At 33.8% G+C, this 19,084-nt stretch overlaps 2 protein-coding genes across 4 annotated transcripts; both read right to left on the minus strand.

Annotated features, from left to right (window-relative positions):
- Window positions 1-4,522: 4,522 nt before the first annotated feature.
- Window positions 4,523-8,337, minus strand: LOC116131543 (1-deoxyxylulose-5-phosphate synthase YajO). Of its 2 annotated transcripts, none has more exons than XM_031417192.1 (9): window positions 7,902-8,337; window positions 6,865-6,949; window positions 6,537-6,653; window positions 6,333-6,397; window positions 6,151-6,239; window positions 5,941-6,020; window positions 5,384-5,495; window positions 4,987-5,106; window positions 4,523-4,872 (listed from the first exon to the last, which is right to left on the minus strand). In XM_031417192.1, exons 1-9 carry the CDS (start codon window positions 8,206-8,208, stop codon window positions 4,690-4,692), a joined length of 1,158 nt encoding a protein of 385 aa, XP_031273052.1. In that variant the 5' UTR covers window positions 8,209-8,337; the 3' UTR covers window positions 4,523-4,689. The 2 variants fall into 2 exon arrangements, with proteins under 2 accessions (XP_031273052.1, XP_031273053.1); XM_031417193.1 differs by lacking the exon at window positions 7,902-8,337 and adding an exon at window positions 7,258-7,619.
- A 584-nt stretch (window positions 8,338-8,921) lies between these two features.
- On the minus strand, window positions 8,922-18,454 carry LOC116131476 (histidine-containing phosphotransfer protein 1-like). Of its 2 annotated transcripts, none has more exons than XM_031417119.1 (6): window positions 18,400-18,454; window positions 14,308-14,435; window positions 14,165-14,233; window positions 12,201-12,272; window positions 10,188-10,260; window positions 8,922-9,133 (listed from the first exon to the last, which is right to left on the minus strand). In XM_031417119.1, the coding sequence occupies exons 1-6, from the start codon at window positions 18,400-18,402 to the stop codon at window positions 9,086-9,088; spliced, it is 393 nt and encodes a 130-aa protein (XP_031272979.1). In that variant the 5' UTR covers window positions 18,403-18,454; the 3' UTR covers window positions 8,922-9,085. The 2 variants fall into 2 exon arrangements, with proteins under 2 accessions (XP_031272979.1, XP_031272978.1); XM_031417118.1 differs by lacking the exon at window positions 18,400-18,454 and adding an exon at window positions 14,785-14,844.
- Between the last annotated feature and the right edge of the window lie 630 nt (window positions 18,455-19,084).

A 19,084-nucleotide genomic window follows, 5' to 3' on the forward strand; every position in this document is an offset into this window, starting at 1 on the left:
TGTGAGGACGAACCGGTTCCTTCCTCGAATCTAGTCGTTGAGGGATCCATTCTGCTGGTCTGCAAAAGCGACAAACTAGAGGGTCATTTAGCTATCGTACGCTATTCCGTACGATGATGTGGAAGAAAAAACTCCCTAAAACCTAAAGAAAACCCTAACAGCATGATTCGAGCCGCCATTCCTGGCTCGAACCCGACATAGGCGTCTCGTCTCCAAATAGTTATTAGAAGACTAACGCCATTTAACCATGGAAAATAAGAAAACAAAAACAGAGAAAGATTCATACCTCTCGGAGTACGAAAATGGCTTCTGCTTCGAATATTGGAAGAACGCTGGTTTGGAAAGCAAAAACTTCAAGCTTGCGAAAATCTCTTTCTCTCTGCAAAAAGGACGAGTGTGGTGACATTGCTTGAGATCTGATTTTTATAGCGCTTGAAAAGACGTTTGGGCGGTAATATTTCTCACCGTTGATCACGACCACATGTCGCAAATCAGTAGGAAAGAGTGAACGCCACAATTGAAGAAAATCAAATCTTCATCTTTTCCGTTAAAAAGCTCAAGCGACGGCAGTCTTTCCCTCATAGCATTAATTGTGCTCCAATTTGCATTTAATGCTCTGATATGGTTTGTCATTTCAGCATGTCACACATTTAATGTTCTAAAAAATGGAACTGTGTTAGCACGCAACGCATTTAATGCGCTTGGTTGGCACTTACCGCCCACAAGACATGTCTGCTAGCGTGGACTGCTTCATTAAATGCACCTGTACTAAAAGTACAACAGATAAAGCCTGACGAAGTCAGGTCGCTCGTCCTTAACAAGCAATGACCATGCGAGGTCGTGTTCGCACAATAGCACTACTTCGACCTGTTTCTAAACAGGTCGGGATCACCAGAATTTCACAAAAGCATCTAGTCATGGCATGACTTGTAATTTCCAAGGTTCGATCCTCAAACCTTAAAAACTAGGGGACTTCTGTTATGCCCGAAAAATATAGGGCTGACTTAAGGTCCAATCAGCATACAAAAGTTAGAACATGGGTTCACCCGCAGTCTGCTTCTGTCAGAATAGTGGGTGCATGCCAAACCTGCCAGGAGCTGTGGTGATCTCACGTGTCCAATCCCTGCGCCAAATCGCACAAATCACTATAGAAGGTGGGCAATGTGACATAAAGAAGGATTTGCATGGATAATCCCACCAACTCACAAATTCAGTGATGATTGCCTTAATCCATCCCACTATAAATTGAGAGCTCCTCTCTCATTCAGGGGATTCGCACATTTTACTCTTGATTAGCTATTCTCTCTGTAATACGAAAGCTTTCTCTTTCTTGTACCATCATTTATAAGTCAGTCAGCTCATGCGACCTGACCTCTATCATTAATAATATAACAGTGGACGTAGGACTTGCTTTCTTAGCATCCGAACCACTTTAAAAACGCTTGTCTCATTGCATTTACTCTCATTATCCTTTATATTCACGTGTGTCTTTTGTGTCAGCTCAGCATTTCACACGTGCGTTTAGTTGGTGTAAAAATCACGCATCAACAAGAATTAACCTGTTAAATCTGCATTTCTCAATTATCAGTCCATTCCAAATATCACAACCATCACACCTCAAATCTGCCATAGCAGCCACCCAACCACCACCTAAAATCGCACCATTTCAATAATAAAAATAATAGTAATAATAATAATAATGAAAACAGAAAACAAAATACAAGAGCAAAAAACAAAATAAAAAAATCAAACAAAAAAAAACAAAAGAGGTCGATAGAGGGGTTTTGGTGTGGTGGCATCGGAAATCATCCCCAACGTGTGCAATGTGTTCTGTGTTGTGCTGGGGATGCAAACCCTTTTAATATTAGAGAAAGAAAACCCTTTTAAATGAGGCTACGTTACCTATAACCAATATATTTGCTTTGCTATATAGAGCTGTGCATGGTCTGTAAATTAAGATAGAGATAAAGCATTAGAAAGGAACATATCAGCAAATAAAAAGACAAACCGATTCCAATAATATATTAAATCTTGAAGAACAACATAATGACAACATCAATCATTTGAATTTTAGTGAATGTGAGGGAACAAACATGAATATATATATATAAATAAAGTTTTATTGAGATTTTGAGATATCACTATTTAATTATTATTAATATTTAGGTGAATGTAAAGAGACTAACTTAAATTTATATATCTTTTAATTAGACTTTTAGATGCTCAATAGTCAATATATGCTATTATAATAATAATAAATAACAATTCTAGAGCTGCAACTGAAATCCTAAGTGTATATTTCACATATTCATGAAGCGTTAGTATCTAAGAGCTGAATGTGGAGAGTAGGGGTCAGCACGGGTAGCGGGTAGAACCGGAATTGGGGGTAAGAACGGGAACCGGAATCGGAACCTACCAAGAACCTGCACTGTGCGGGTAGGTTCCGGTTCCAATTTTTTGGAACCACTACTGTACGGTTCCGGTTCCGGTTTCGGTTCTTGCATGTGGAGGAACCGGAACCGAAACCTGTAAAAAGGGTACCCTGTTTGGAACCTGTAGGGGGTACCCAGTATGGAATATGTTTTGGAACCTGTTTGAAACCTGTTTTGGAACCTGTTTGGAACCTGTTTTGGAACCTATTTGGAACCTGTTTGGAACCTGTTTTGGAACCTGTTTAGAACCTATTTTGGAACCTGGACTATAATGAAATATTTGTGAAATGTAAATAATGGGGGAGTTTCTATTATTTTACATATAAAAAAATTTAAAATAGAAAAAGTTAAATTTTTAGAATAACCTAATTAAATAAATATACGAATACAATTATACTTATTACATATAAATTACACCATATTAAAAGCTTTAATATATTATAATACATTAATATTAAAGTTTTGATNTCCAATCAGGTTCCAAAACAGGTTACAAACAGGTTCCAAAAATCGGTTCCAAACCGGGTACCCCCTACAGGTTCCAAACAGGGTACCCTTTTTACAGGTTCCAGTTTCGGTTTCGGTTCCTCCACACACAAGAACCGGAATCGGAACTGCACAGTATCGGTTCCAAAAAATTGGAACCGGAACCTACTCACACAGTTCCGATTCCGGCTAGATTCCAATTCCGGTTTTACCCCCCGATTCTGGTTCTACCCGCTATCCATGCTCACCCCTAAATTTTTAACTTTTAATTTGAAGTTCATTTAACTTTTAATTACATCCACTAACTGTCAATCAATCACATTCTAGCACATTAATTATAGAGACTTACAATAATTATAGAGCTCCTAAGATTCTATGTGACATCCTACATGAAATCCTACATACAGTTCAAATGACGATCGAGAGGGTGTGCTTCATAATTATATTAATATATAGGTATAGATTATTTCAATGGTTGTCTTTTTTATTTTTATTTTTCATTGTTTTATCATGATATTAAAGACTGAGTTTCTATTTTTATTTTTCTAAGTCCATATATTTACTATTTTCCTGTCATGGCCAAAACTTGCCAATCAAATCAGTCTTGTGAACTCAACCTGTTTTTCTATGTCCATATATTTATTATTTTCTTGTCATGGCCAAAACTTGCCAAACAAATCAGTCTTGTGCCGCGTGCAACATATCAAGAGATTTCAACGTTTTGCTAAATGAAAACTACACATTTAATATATTTACAGTTAATATGGTAAGTTTATCTTGCCATATTAATTGTTAAAATATGATTAATTAATTTTAAATTAAAATTAAATTTTTATCTAATCATCTTCTACCCTATAATATTGTATATGTAATATTATTCATATTCAATAACAAGACTAGAACAATTCTTAAATAAGCTAAAATGAATAAAAAAGTACCAACTCCATTTGACACACTCTTTTTCCACTATCTTATTTGAAAAAACAAAAAATACATTTATTTTAATATTCTTCAAAATCTAATCATATTCTATTCAACTCGAAACATTAACAATTGCCTCTCTTAATAAAAATTTAACAAAAACACCTCCATCCACCCAAGCCACTATCACCCGCCAACAACCACCACTATCGTCGGTCATCGCCACCACCATAACGACGTACAACTGACTGGATCTAACTGGTCGTGTGTCAATTTGTCTGTTTACAGCCATATCTTAACCGTCAACGACGACCAAGATATGGCTTTCAACGACAACTAGATCCATTGTGGATTTGGTTGGAAAGCTAGATCGATGCACGACCAACTAAATCCAACTAATCGTACGCCATTCTGATAGATTCCGATCACCTTCCGACAATGGTGGTTGGCTACTGACAATATGTGGCTAGATGAGAATATTTTCATCAATTTATAAACTTTTATTATGAAATGTGTTTAGTTAAATTAACAAACCAAAGAGGTTAAAAATAATCTAAATATTTTCAGAAAATATTTTGGAAAAATGTACCAAAAACTTCTCAGAATTTTATTGTATTTTCCAAAAATGCTATTCAACATAGAATGTTATTCTAAAAAAGTAACCGAACAGAGAACATCTATGATTTATATAAAATTAGTTATGGTAAAGTCATGGAACGCCAGATTTTCAATAAACAAGACAACATTTGACTATAATCTAGCGTATGAGAGATATACAATATTCATAATGGATACAAGATGAGAGCAATACGTTTTTTGTTTTCCTGGAAGTAAAAAGATGAGGTGACAATCAACGCCTGTACTCATCTCCACAGTCACCAATCACTTTAAGCAAATCCTTACCCTTGTTAGAAACTTCCTGTATGCTGTTCAGATCTTCTTCGTCGAGGGCAAGCGAAAATATGGCATTTGTGTCTTGTATATGTTCTGACAAACCAAGTCTAACTCCTACCATTGACCCTGCTACTGCAGGCTGAAAATCCACAAACAAAACAAAAACCAGAATAGATATTTTGAGTGCCCTTAAGCCATAACGAAAAATAGGGATACAAAAGAAAATCATAGTATTATTGGTGGATGAGCTCACCTGGTCTAGTATGTATCTCACAGCAACAACTGGGATTGACACCCCATGTTTTGTAGCTATTTTTTTTAACGTCTGAAGCAAAACTTGAAACTTACTCCATCCTCCCCAGGCATCAACCATCTGTCATATTTGTTTTATTTATTAGATGGAAAGATATTAAAGTCTATTGCTTATGTGCATTTACTTCTCACAAACATAGTGAATAGTTCTCAAGAATGTACTTATGCAAACCTTTATGCTTATGTTTCCCTACCATCTGTATGTATAACTGTTTGGTTTTACAGCCAATTTCCTAGGTCCCAACTTGTTGGGAAATTCCAAATTTTGAATTAGTTACCAAAATCTTATAATACCCATAAAACAAATTTATCAGTAAATAGGTCCAAGGACTTGGTACCCTTTTGTACTTTTGAAGGGAGGGAGTGTTCAATGGGGGGCCAGCAAAAGGAATGGCTAAGTTGGTATCAAGGAACTTCTCCGATAACAAACCACCCATTACTGTGCCGTACCTGCATATAGAACTCAAAAAAGTTCAGTACAGACAAATGCCTAGATTCCTACCAAAGGTAAGAATGTAAAATGAATATGAACAATGAATTTTGCTCATTCAGAATGAAATAATAGCCTTTCTCGCTCTTGTTCATTTATGTTCTATTTATTTATATAGTAGCAAATTCAAGAACTAACAAATTGAACTAAAAAATTCTTTTTTCATTAATTGGCATAATGATCCTAAATATAATAGAGATAAAACATAGAATTCTGTTGTAGAGGACTGTTAAAACATTTGTCATTCCACTTATGTGAAGGCCAAAGCGGCAGATAAAATCACTCAGCAAAAGTGCTCAAGCATTTGCGTGTCCATGAGCATGTGTCTACATGGCTGCATGTATGTGAGTGTGTGTATATGTGCATGAGAGAGAGAGAGAGAGAGAGAGAGAGAGAGAGAGAGACGTTATAAGTTTGACTCCTGTAAGCTGACAAAGCTCTGACATTCTCTGTTGAGGACGTACGTCAACAATCGAATGTTGCACCTAATGTGACCATAATACAGATTTTCACCATCAATAGAAACAGAAAACATGGGAATGTAGAATACTAAATTATTATTTTTTTTTCTATAAGAAGAAAACATAGGTTAAGGATAAATTCAATTAAAAATACCTGATTACTAACAACAGGAATTCCATTCTCCAGAATTATACGTAATCTTTCCGTATCAAAATTTGTCAAAGCAACAGTCTTTATCTTACCTGTAAAACACTCGCTAAAATAATCCGATCAGTTCAAGAGAAGTAGGTTCATATGCCCATGGCAAAATGAGAAAGTAAAGAGATAACAATAACCTTCTTCTTTCAGATCTGTAAGGTGCTTTAGAGCATCTAGATAACCCGGATTAGAGTAATCCCACCTATTTCAAGCAAAGATGTAGAGAAATGCAATCAGTAAGACAAAATTGAATAGCACTAGAAATTTGATCGTAGTAATTAAATTCCTGGAAAAATAACCCAATAGCAGAGCGTATGATATGGTGAACCAATAATTAGTACCAGTGAAACTGAAGCATGTCCAAGCTAGCCACATCCATTCTCCTTCTTGATACATCGATGCTCTCTCTGACATAACTACTCGTCATCTTAACTGGTGGAGGCACCCATTTAGTGAGACTGCATCATATGTAAGCAAATCTATAAGACTTATAGTTCTTTTGTCTCTCTTCTAAATACTATATTATAGTTCTTAAATGTTGTTAAATAACTAAATAATGTAGATAAAAATGCATACAGAATTAGCAATCTATGAAGTAGAGAGTAATTAAATCTATCGATAACAGGGTAAGAAACAGAATTCCAACATCTAGAAGTTGCTGTAACTCACCCTCTGACCTTATCCAGTAACTCTGGTGGACCCTCTCGACGAATTCGATTGATAAAGATGCCATAAAGATCTTCAGCAGGCCCATCTACAAAACCAAAGGAGCAAATAATGATAATGAGCTTCCATCTGAAAGGACTAATTTAGCTGATGCAATCCCATATTAAATGCAAGATAATCCAACAAAAATGAAGAAGGATCACTATTTAACTATCTAATGGCTATTTGAGAAAAAAACTTTTAAATCAATGCTAACTAGTTTCAAGCTTCCTCACTAAAAAAAAAAAAATACAGTTAGCGACTCTGATGCACAAATACCATCCATGCTAACATCCCATTGTTTTCCAATTCGCTTGATAACAACACAAACACATGCATGTGATGCAAAGACTTTACATATATCGGCCATATCAAAAGTGGTGAGTCCAGCATTTGCATAATGAAGCATAGAATCAACTGCATTGTCTGTATCAATTCTACCCCATCCCCCACTTGTCTGCCACATCCCATTCACAACCTTACATATATCTAAGATATCCTTCCCATTCTTAACCACACTTCTCCGTTTATCCTCAGTAAGCGCACAGCAAAATGATCCCAATTTCACTTTTCGGACTCTGGTACTTCCTTTCGTTTTCAACTGTCCTACATTGAAGGTGAGATTGCAAAATGAGGGGTGCACTAACTGTGCCATTTTCAAATTGATCAAGTCAAATATTCAAAGCCAACAGAAAACATGTAAAGGGTATTCCTCTATCTTACAAAGTACGAAGTAGCTTTATCTTATTTGCTCTCCACCGTTAATTTCTCAAACTTCCCAAGTTACAAATATGTAAAAACAAAGGGACCCCAAGAAAAAAACAAAAAAAAGGTTTTATGTGGTTATTCATTCATAATACGTGGATAAAACTAGATGTGACACGTCATCACTAATAGATAAAAACAACTTGTCGTCAGAGAAGCTCTAATCACTGTCCAGTAAATAAGCACCACGTCGACACCAAAATCTCATAAAAAAGATGTAGGGTTTTGTAACGTACAGTGATCGGCCATGTCGAAGGTGGTGAGGCCGGCATCGGCGTAACGGAGCATGGCTTCAACAGCGGCCTCTCGGTCGATGCGACCCCATCCGCCGCTGGTTTGCCACATGCCGTTCAGTACTCTGCATATATCGAGCGAATCGTTGCCGTTGCTCACAGTAATTAGGTGCTTGTCGGAGGTTGCCAGCTGGCAGCACCTGACAGAGTTGGCTCTGAGTCTGCGTGAGTCGTGGCGAGGCGTCGTAACAGCCTTGGATTTGAAGGCAGCAGGGAGATGAGGGAAGACATTGTGTACTGTCACTGCCATTGCACTTGTCTGGACTAAAGAGAACTCAAAAATGGTGATAACGTTTTTTTATTTTAGCGCCCTGTGTGCCTAATTCTGTGTTATGTGTGTGAAATGACCCAAAAGACACTTATGCCCACTCTTTTTTGGGAGAAGTTAATTTGAAGAGAAAATTATGTCAATTTCAAATCTCAAATTATCTTACCTTTATTATTATTATTATTTTTTTTTTTTTTTTTGGTCTAAATAAATCTCTTGGTTTTTAAGACATTATTTCGTTTTCAAACATAATATTTTTTTAATCATATTAAAAATCTCTTAATTATGATAAATAATTCTAAAGTAGTGTACAATATATGTAAATGCTATTCAGCCCTCCAATATATATATATATTTTTTTTTTTTCCTGGTTTTGCCCGTATCACAATCGTTACACGAAATAACTAAAGAGGAAGAGCACAAGTAAAGCATAGAAACAAAAAATCAATACAATTATAGATCTTTTATAAATATTCAAGAGGAGAACTACCGATATCATATCATTCCTCCGCAAATGGTCAAAAAAAGAAGATATATGCTAGAATAATTTTCTTTATTTTCTAACCAATTTCTATTATATGTTTTAACGTTTTATCTCTATTGCACAACTATACATTATATTAGTTCTAGTTTTAAAATCAAATTATGTCACTGCACTGCACTGGTATTAGAGATTTACTTAATTTACTCTCATGGACACTTGCAATATACATATGCAACATAATGTTTCAAATGTGCAAAGGACATCAAAGTGCATAAAGCAGTAGAAGTTTAAGAGAGAAACTGATTATACATTCATTTCACAACTTCCATGCGAGAATCCGAGGAATTCTTCACACAACTTGATAGCAAGTGAACTTCATTGTTCCCGCTGTTTGGTCACTAGTCTCACTATCCTGCGCTCCATCTACATGTCGAATTCGAAACAAGAATGAATTACAACAAATGGATGAGACCCGTAGCAACAAACTACGCATGCATTTTACAATATGACTACAATTATATTATTATAAATTGCATAACCTTACAGAATAAGTTTTAGGAGGCAGGAACTTGATGTTATTAAATAATTACCTTACATGAACATCAGACAAATTTATTATTATGATTTATAAAAATATCATCCATTCTACCAATGAAATTATGTTGAATGATTATATATATTGCATATAACATGAAAATCCGATGAAATAATTTTCATCCAATGTTTCGTTTCTAGTTTGTAGCTAAAACATGTTAAACTGATCAAAACAATTATTACTTTTAAATGTCAAAGCAATAACTATTGATAGGAAATGTGAACCTTCTTGTAACATAAAATGCTAAAATTACAACTTAGCCTATACTCCTTAACCTCCATTTTTTTATATACTCACTATAAATTAAGCATTTTCTGAAATTATGCATAGAAAGGATGTGGAAAGCTTTAACCAATTATTTCGTCATTGCCCAATTGCTTTAACTAAGTTCCTATCCTGGTTGGTGGCTTATGGAAAGGTTAATATAGGCATATAGCCAATTTTTGTTCAAAAAAGGTGACTCGAAGCGGGTCTCTCACCAAAATGTTTTGTTACATGTAAAAATGATGTGGAAAACATCATTTATTCTTCATAGCCCATATGCTTTAACAATGTTTTAAGATCTTTAACGGTGTTGAAAAAGCTTAGGGGATTCCAAAATCTTGTGTTTCATAATTTTTAAACATCATGATGCATTTGAAGGAGAGAGGTTTGGTTTAATGGAGATGTTGCTTTTCAAATGTTGAAAGGGTCATTTGGTACGAAGGGATAATTGGATTTTAGAAGATTCAATGGAAGAGGATATGTATATTACATTTTTTGTTTTACAAATCATAGCGCATTAAATGGAAATGTTCCAGTAAAGTTGCAATGATAAACCCTACTTTAGTCATATCTTTCTATGATTCTCTTACCGAAGAGTCATGTAAAAGAAAGAAATACCTGAGCAATAGCCTGCAATTTGTTCCGAGTAAGAGCGAATTCATACTTTATCCAATTCAAGGCTTGAGAGAAACTGAAATGCAGATATATACAGCATAACAGAGTAAATAGGAGGGTGAATAATTCAAATATCAGTGATACAAGTTTAGACTCGAAAGAAGAAATAATAATAATAAAGGTAAATTTTGGAAATAATTACTTATAACCCCTTTTTAGGTGTCAAAATAAAAATGACCTAAATTTTTGGGGACTTTTAAGAGAAACCTCTCATCTCATTTTTTTCCTAGTTTACTCGTCTTCATTACCAGATAACAGAATCAATCTCAACCCTTGTCGAGTTTGTTTATCATCTTTTCAGATATTTTAACATTCCAGATCAATTTGTTCCACTTTATTCAGTGAAAAGGCTAAATTCTACCCTAAATGCAAAAACACCACTACATATAACAAATGAACACAAAACACTTTAAATAATCTCAACCACAAACATAGAATTAAAAATACCCTGAATCAGGAACCTTAGCTCAAGTTTAAGATATTTCACAAAATAAAACGAAAACACAATGTGATTAATGGTGAAAATGATTGTTCAATGGTATGAAAACTTTATTTTTGAAAAAATTGTTCTAAGCCTACATCTCAATTCCACTTTCATGGCAATTGGGATGTAGGCTCAGAACAAAATGGAAGAACCCTACTAAAGGACCCCTTTGAATATGGTCATTTTTAGTTCACCACTCTGAAAATGGTTCTTTAAGTGAATTTTCAATTTAGAATGTTAAGAAAGGTATGGATACCAGGTTCAACGATGATGAAGAAAATTTTTAAGATAGAAAAAATGTGGGGAAGACAAATGTGGATGAGGGTCAATGAAGAACAAAGAGACACATATCCTAAAATTCTAGGAGCAAATACCTCAATCTCTATGCATCCAATTACTATTAGTGCATCAACGCAATTATATCCATATACATCACATTACATGGATATGTATTTAAAAGAAAATATTATATATCTAAATCTTAAATTACGTTATATTTTAAGCATTGTACATCTAGTTTATTCCCAACTCTGACACAGATGAACTGGCACAAGGAAACCAACTCATGGGGTTATACTCTATAGTTGGCAAGAGAAAAATAGTGGCAAGCCACATATAATATGGAACTTTACATTCTCAAGATCTGGAATTGAATTTATAGACTTTTTTTTTTATGCTTTACACGGTTCATTTTAATGGATATCGTGAGAATTCATACAGAGGAAACTGAAAAAAAGACAATGTTAAATCTAAATTTGTAAAACATTAAATAATACAGAAAGGTCATTTTCTGGGCATGTAGGTGTTCCAACTAAGACACCACTCTTAATATGTATAGTGCCTAAGTTGCAAAAAATAGTCTGAAGGAGTTTCATCATTAATAAATGTTTTGTCTTATAAAAAAGATATGATATCTTCTTTTGCATCACCAATAACTCCCTCTTTAGCGACTGATATCATTGTTTGGGACATAGTGGTTCATGTCTAGATCTAACATGAATGTTTAATCTTGTTAGAGAGGAACTAGCACACAGGGAAAAACATTGATATAATATCACATGCTATTTCTCATTGTAATGACAAATAAGAGTTGAAGGTCAGATAGAACCATGAAAGATTCCGCAAGCATGGCAATCTAAACTGCCTCACTTTTCCCTTTCTCATTTGTCGATATTCTCGATATTTTTAGACATCAGATTGTAGGTTTTGGTGGTACTTATGCATGTGCCCTTTGTACTTAGGCTTCTGCCCTCTTTTGGTGTTTCAGTGATCTTAGAAAAACCTACTTAAGTATCAAACATGCATCGATGTGTGCATGTTGGAGAAAGAAAAAGCCATCCATGTCTTGTCTATACTAATGAGTAGTGAATATAAAAAATAAAGAAAGAACAAAACGGAACCTGATTCTTTTTTATCTGTCAAAATAACTCAATTTCAAACTAAAAGCAGTGCATTGGATAAGGACTTCTTACTTTTTGGTGTGCATTTGGTCACAAGCCTGAATAAGATCACCACATGCAAGTCTCACACGCTCAGCACCAATACTGCCAAATACAAAAGATCTGATCTGTATTGTCAATAGCCTAGTGAAGAATATTTCCACTTGAATTATGAGAAAAATGAACCATATAACAAAATGGCATAAGCATTAAGCAACTAAAATTACAATGAAAAAAAATGGCACAATTTCTATGCATATATCATGTAGAACATCTTAAAATTTTTAAAACAACATCATAACAAGGAAAATGTTCAGTCATACAGATTTAGTCAATTACCATTTTACCTAAAAAAGTTAAAAGAACATCAGAGTTCAGCATCCTATCATCGCAACCTGTAAAAACGAACATATAACATGCAGAATCATCTACTCCATTAATGTGGTTCACAAACAATGCAAACTGTAGCACAAAATTATCTTATATACATAATTTACTTTTGCTGATAAAGCATCACATGGAAGCATCTAATCCCTAAAATTTATGGCATGCTAGGAGGGTATATGTAAAAAAGCAGAGCAGATTCACAAGTTCGTGTCATGTTGAACACAAATCTTACATTCTATACATCGACTCTACATATAATGCTTTTTAAATTCATCAAAATAAACTAGCCCAAAAAGAATACAATACATATATATACTTGACCTCTTTACCTTATTGCGCAATGAAGATATACAATATAATGGCAATGAAACAGCTAAAAAAAAAAAAGAAAAAGAAGAAGAAGAAGATAATTAAATGATTACAAACAAAAGATTGAAAATAGGCAACAAGTCATATTAAGAAACATTAAGAATATAGCAACATAAAAAACTTCCGTAATATGAGAAATGTGAGTGTAATTACTTGCCATAAAAGCAGATGTATGCTTGCCAGAAATTACTTTGGCATCCATCAATACAGATGCACTAGTATAAGAGAGTATAATATCCAGACAAGCTTCATAAAGTAAAGAAATCAACAGCAAATAACAAAAGCAAGGGAAAGACAAATGGGCAGTGAGTGTGTTCAAGATAATATCCAGCATATAGATTTAATATGATTGGAACTGGTGAGAAGATCTCTCCACAAATCAGTGCAGAGCAGATAGAGAGAACTCTTGTCTGAGGATATACTAATAACAAAACGGCAGAAAAATGAAATCTAAAGGAAAAAGTTAGCAGTGTATAAAGCGTCATTACAAAGCAAAAACATACATTAACCTAGTTGAAAAAAACAACTAAAAGACAATCTTCATTAAGTCCCAATGACCAATTAAGGTAATGCCAACAAAGGCATCTAAGCAAGGGCCCACTCATAGAGTCGGGCAAGCCAGATGGACTTGCTAGCTCTAATGTTATTTATATGTTAAATTTGATGTGAAAACTTCCAATATCATCACTCTCCACGAACATAATAATTTAAAGATAAATGGCAAACAACCATAGACCCAAGAAGAAATAATCTAGACAGTAAGATATATTTGAAGGAGAAGACAATAATAAATCTATGTTATACAAATAATTTATTATTTTTCCCATCAAAAAGGCATATATAAAGCTGGAACAAAAATAATATTCAAATATATTTACATAACTAAGCACAAAAGGACAAGGCATAAAAGGAACACTAAAATTATTGAAGCCACGTGTTTACCACGGTGCACCTATTCCTTGTCCCTTGGCCACGATCAAGGGCACCTTGTATCAAGGCAATAACCATCGTGATTATTGGCTTGAAACAAGACGTTAAACAACTTTTCATATTATGCCCATCTTAAAACAGATCTAAACTCCCTACAAGCCACAGTAGCCTGACTACATATGTACCATGTACAAGTCACAGAAATATGCATTTCCCACCAATGGTCCCTCATTTTTTCCATTCTTAGACATCAGTAAATATCACTTTTTTTTAATTAATACCCAAAAAAAGAAATTTAAAGCACAGTTTACCCTGAGCTTCTATCCTCGACTTGTCGGGCCAGTACAGCCAGCTGGGAGTAATCAACATGAGAAAGGTTGCTGCAGATATGCAATACAAGTTAATACAACACAAAATAAACAATAAATTAGATAAATTTAGAAAGTGAAGGTACATGCAGCTTGTAAGTTCTGATAAGACTGCTTCCACATTCATGCAGTAGGTATTGATCAACTGCTCAACAAAATCAGGTTCCTCTATTCTTAAAGTCTGGATGTGAGAAAACTGTTCATTTAAGACGCCCTGGAAGGAATGACATGTAAATCATCATATTAGCATTCCCTTCAAAACAAGAAATAGTGCTGCATGTCATCAAACATTTAACTATAACTCAAGATATAAAACATGCTTGAGCATGAAAAATTCTGCATTATGAAAATTACCATCCAAAACCATGATTATAATACACAAAATAAAATTCAAAGGTAAAATACAATACATGAACATATATTCTAACAAGTTTATACAGCTCTGAAAAGATCAAATGGCATAAATTCTAGCAAAAGCCCCCCACAAATACATAAGAGTTAAATGCAGCCTTAGGAAAACAAATACGTGAAACAAAATTAAATCCAAATTCATAATCTGTCACCTCATCAACCAAAGAATCAACATAGTGTTGAAGAAGTCCTTTAACAATTGACAAAGCCATTTCTGACAAAAAAAAAAAAAAAATGGAAAAGAGAAACCTAAATCACTAGATTAGAAGCAAGCTTAAAGCTATTGTGAAAAGAAAATGACTTTGCATGCGATGCATCCACTTCAGTACAAGTTTCATAGGTAGCATATGAAGACAAATTACGTGGCTGAGACACCACGAGTTCAGCATGACAGCTTATAGTTTAAACACCTATCATTTGCAAATTAACATCAATGCCATTACCAATCAGAAATGATAAAACATTTTTCTGCCCCTTTTGTCTAACCATGAATTAAATCCTATATATGATTGATCAAATGATTTATAAAAACTGTGTGCCCCAATGTCAGTAAGTAGCTTATTTACAATGCTGGACTACTAAGATTCCTTATCTTTAAGGGACAGCAAAAGAATGACACATTAAACACATGATAGTAAACCACTCTCAAATGTAACGTGAAATAGTTTACTCTCTGTGTTTTGAAAGAAGCCACCAAAAATTTTTTTTAGCTTTACACAATAGCTTTGCTGATGTAAGACATTTGGCTGGATTCATAACTAAAAGCTACAAAAAGTAGCATGAATTGAGCCAAGTCCTTCCCAACTGCAACCAAATGTACTGTGATCAGATTTTAGAGATTGTAAACTAACAAACTAGAAGATAACAATTTTAAAAAATCACTTCATGAAAGAAATACTGAAGATATGTACTATGTCACCTGATTTACAATTTAATGAAAGTGGTAACATTTTTGGTAGGTCATGGCTTGGGTAATTCTACACCCTTTCAAGTGGGTCCTATCCTGACACCATAACAAGCACTGTGGGCCCCATCCATGTCCTTTGTTGGTTATAATACATCAAGACCTTTGATGCATAGCTTAACTCCAAAAACTATATGACCTGTCAAGATGAACCTATATACCAATCTAGCAATATAACTGTAAATTAAAGTTGGCTAGTAATTACAGTTGTATTCAATCATTACATAAGCAGTATAAATGGTAGCTGTGTTAAACACCTTAGTTACCAAAAATAACACAATTACCAAATATAATTTCTACACTAACATCTATGCTGTTTTAAGTTCTGTCAAAGTTTTTTTTTTTTTCTTTTTTTTTAATAAGAAACTATTAAACTATAGTAAAGAAGAGATTGAGATAAGTACACCAAGTTTTTATTGAAACACATTATTCGGTATTAAACACTAAAACCAAAATAGATAAAAATGATAATGACAGAGCATGTATTCACAACTGGAACTCCATGCTCAATCAGCATAGAACAAGTAAAGACACACAAGTTTTAGCATATTCCAAGGACACTTAAAACAAACAAATTCCATCTTTCTCATGATCAGATTAAACTTATTTGAGAAGTGGCACAAGGAAAAAAATGCAAGTCCAACAACTGTGACATATTCAGAAGGTTATACTCATTAAGCAATGGATGTATGGATATAATAGTACCCAAAATACAATCAATTCCCACCCTAAAGAGCATAAACCAAGTTATCAATAGAAGCTTGATTTTTATATTCTCGAACGAAAACATCCAAATATATCGTAGTAAATGCACCTATATTATGCATAAAGGATATTGAAAAATAAAATCTGGCGCCTGATGATAAAATTGCTGAAGAAAAACAAAAAGAACAGGAGAGTGAGTGCTTGGGAAACATGCAATGCCAATTCTGACTCAAGCTAAAGAGACCAACAAGTCAATAACTATTATTCATCCTCTTAACATATTGTCCCAACTAACTTAACTGTATTCATATTTATTACATTAGCTACCAAGAAGTTAGAAAACAATTCTACTCCCTTGGTTTTTAACAATAGTAAGTCAAATATATAAATTATGACAATTGCTGTTGTATATATATCATTTTATCTAGATCCAGATGTTTAGCCCCATGTGATTCTAGTTTTCGCAAAAATCTAATCAACTTTTTTGTAAATCTCCATTCCATATTACAAGTTCTCATTTCTTAAAACACAAAAAAGTTCTAGTATTAGACTACTTTAACAAATACGATCATAGATAATACAACATCAATGCATTTACTTTAAGTTTCCTTAGAAGAAATTCGCCGCTACACGCCATTAGTCACAAAATTAATCATCCCTAATTCAATTATTTCCTCACCAACAAAATTTTTGAATATTTAAACATTGATAGCACATAAGGAAATTATTGCAAATTTAAAATTCTATTTTATATTTGTCTAAGAGATTCTATTAAAAAATAGAAGTCCACATAAAAACCTATAATAACATCTTATAGTAAAATTTATCATTTCCACATTATCTGTTTTTCATCTCGTTCCAAATATTCATGTATTGACTCCAATATACAACTCCAATTAATCACCATTATATTTTCAATTTTAACCGCCACTAATATAAACTAACAAACAAACCATATTACTAGATGGATATCTAATAGCAGTACTGATACCGTTTCCAGATTATTCACAGTATCTAATAACTCTAGTGATTGCCGTTAAAGTTTCAGCTTTAGGTGACCTGATACTATAACACTAAGAGGATTCAAATTTTACTGGTGAATTATCCTGATTAATGAAGGTGTCACTAAACATGTAGTGGCCATGCTAATGATGTCTCATCATTGGTAGAAGGACTAAAAGTCTTGGAGTTTGCTTTTTAACAGTGGTCCAAAAGGAAAAGACAAAAAGAAGAAAAAATGAGGGGAAAGAGAGTGAGTGCATGCATCAGAGAAAAGGGCAATGCATCTGAACAAACAAATAAATCAATTTTTTTATCGTACCTATATAAACTTCATGACAATCAATAGATTCAAAACCATTACAAAATAAATTGAGTTGCATCTGACAATATAATTAAGATCTCAATCTCATCTTACAAGGAAACAAACTTGGACATGATATCTGTCATCAGCTTGCAAGAATTAATCATTCTCATCTATTATGCTGCCAGAAAAAGATTCTCTACTTTCACATGAATTTTGATTAATTCATTTATCAAGAAATTTCTTTTGGCGTGGACAAGTATTTCCTGTTTTATCATCAATACACGGATTATTTTCTATTTTTTTACGGTCATTTATCTACTTGCTTTGCTAGAGTTGCCACTGGATAAGACAAATACATCTCATTGAGCTTCATCTAGAAATAATTAAAATATGACAAAAGGATTTGAGGTTGTATGAAAGAGGACTTGTTTAGACTGCTTGAGTAATATTTTCCTATTTATGGCAATAGTGTCTTGAAATAACCTACATTGCCATATCATAAGTACCACCTCTTTTGGCAGTATTTGCTGCCTTGATAGAGTTCTAGTTCTCAGCTGTCAAATTCAAATCTTTGAAATTATAAGTACTAATTCACTTGTAAATCCTCCCAAAACTTTCTTCTAGTATTCCAATGCAAATTAGTCTCACCTCATTCACATGAAAAATGAGTTTAGATGTGTAAATTAATATCCAAAATTATGTAAAAGTTTATTTTCACAAGTTCTCTACAGCAATGATTTGCTGAAAAGCAACTTCAACAGACTCGAATGCTAAAATACTACTAGAAAATACCATTCAAATGACTTTACGTCTCCAAGGATTGAGAAATGAGTGAGTTGATTTCAAATTACCTTGAAAAAGAAAAAGAACCACATCAGAAAATATGAAGAGAATCAATTGCTGTGGAGTAGAGGTTAACAATAGGAAAAAGTGCTAGCACACAAAATCTGCCAAGACAAATAATCTGAAGTAGGGTGGGATAAGCATGTCTCCAAACACCTTCACTAGCAACATTTACTATCAAAACCAGGAAAGTCAACTCATAGAATATTATAACTAGATGTATTTTTTCCGAATCCTTTAACTTCCCTTCTTTTTATTTTTCACTCAGAAAAGTTTAAGAATTGGAATCAATATCCCACTGATCTTAGCTTTTACTTTTGCATAATCAGTCTTATAACATTTCAACTTTCTGTAAACGGGCCCAGGCTTTTTCCAGCCGTTCAATGGCCCCTCCCTGCAACTTTTAAGCAAATTTTTGCCACACAATTATAGGCATGAGGGTGAGGTTAAGTTTAAACAAGTTAAGGTAAAATTTTGTTATTGATTTCATTGGGATAAGTTCAACAGTACCTAATAGAAAAAGCCTAATCAACGGTGAAAGTTGTGATGATGTTTTCCATGATGAACATTAAAATGAATACAAGATGCATTCTCAGATAAAATGACCAATTTGAGCACAAACCAAAATTTAGAT

Source organism: Pistacia vera, unplaced genomic scaffold, assembly GCF_008641045.1.
Source record: "Pistacia vera cultivar Batoury unplaced genomic scaffold, PisVer_v2 Contig234, whole genome shotgun sequence".
NCBI classification, from domain to species: Eukaryota; Viridiplantae; Streptophyta; class Magnoliopsida; order Sapindales; family Anacardiaceae; genus Pistacia; species Pistacia vera.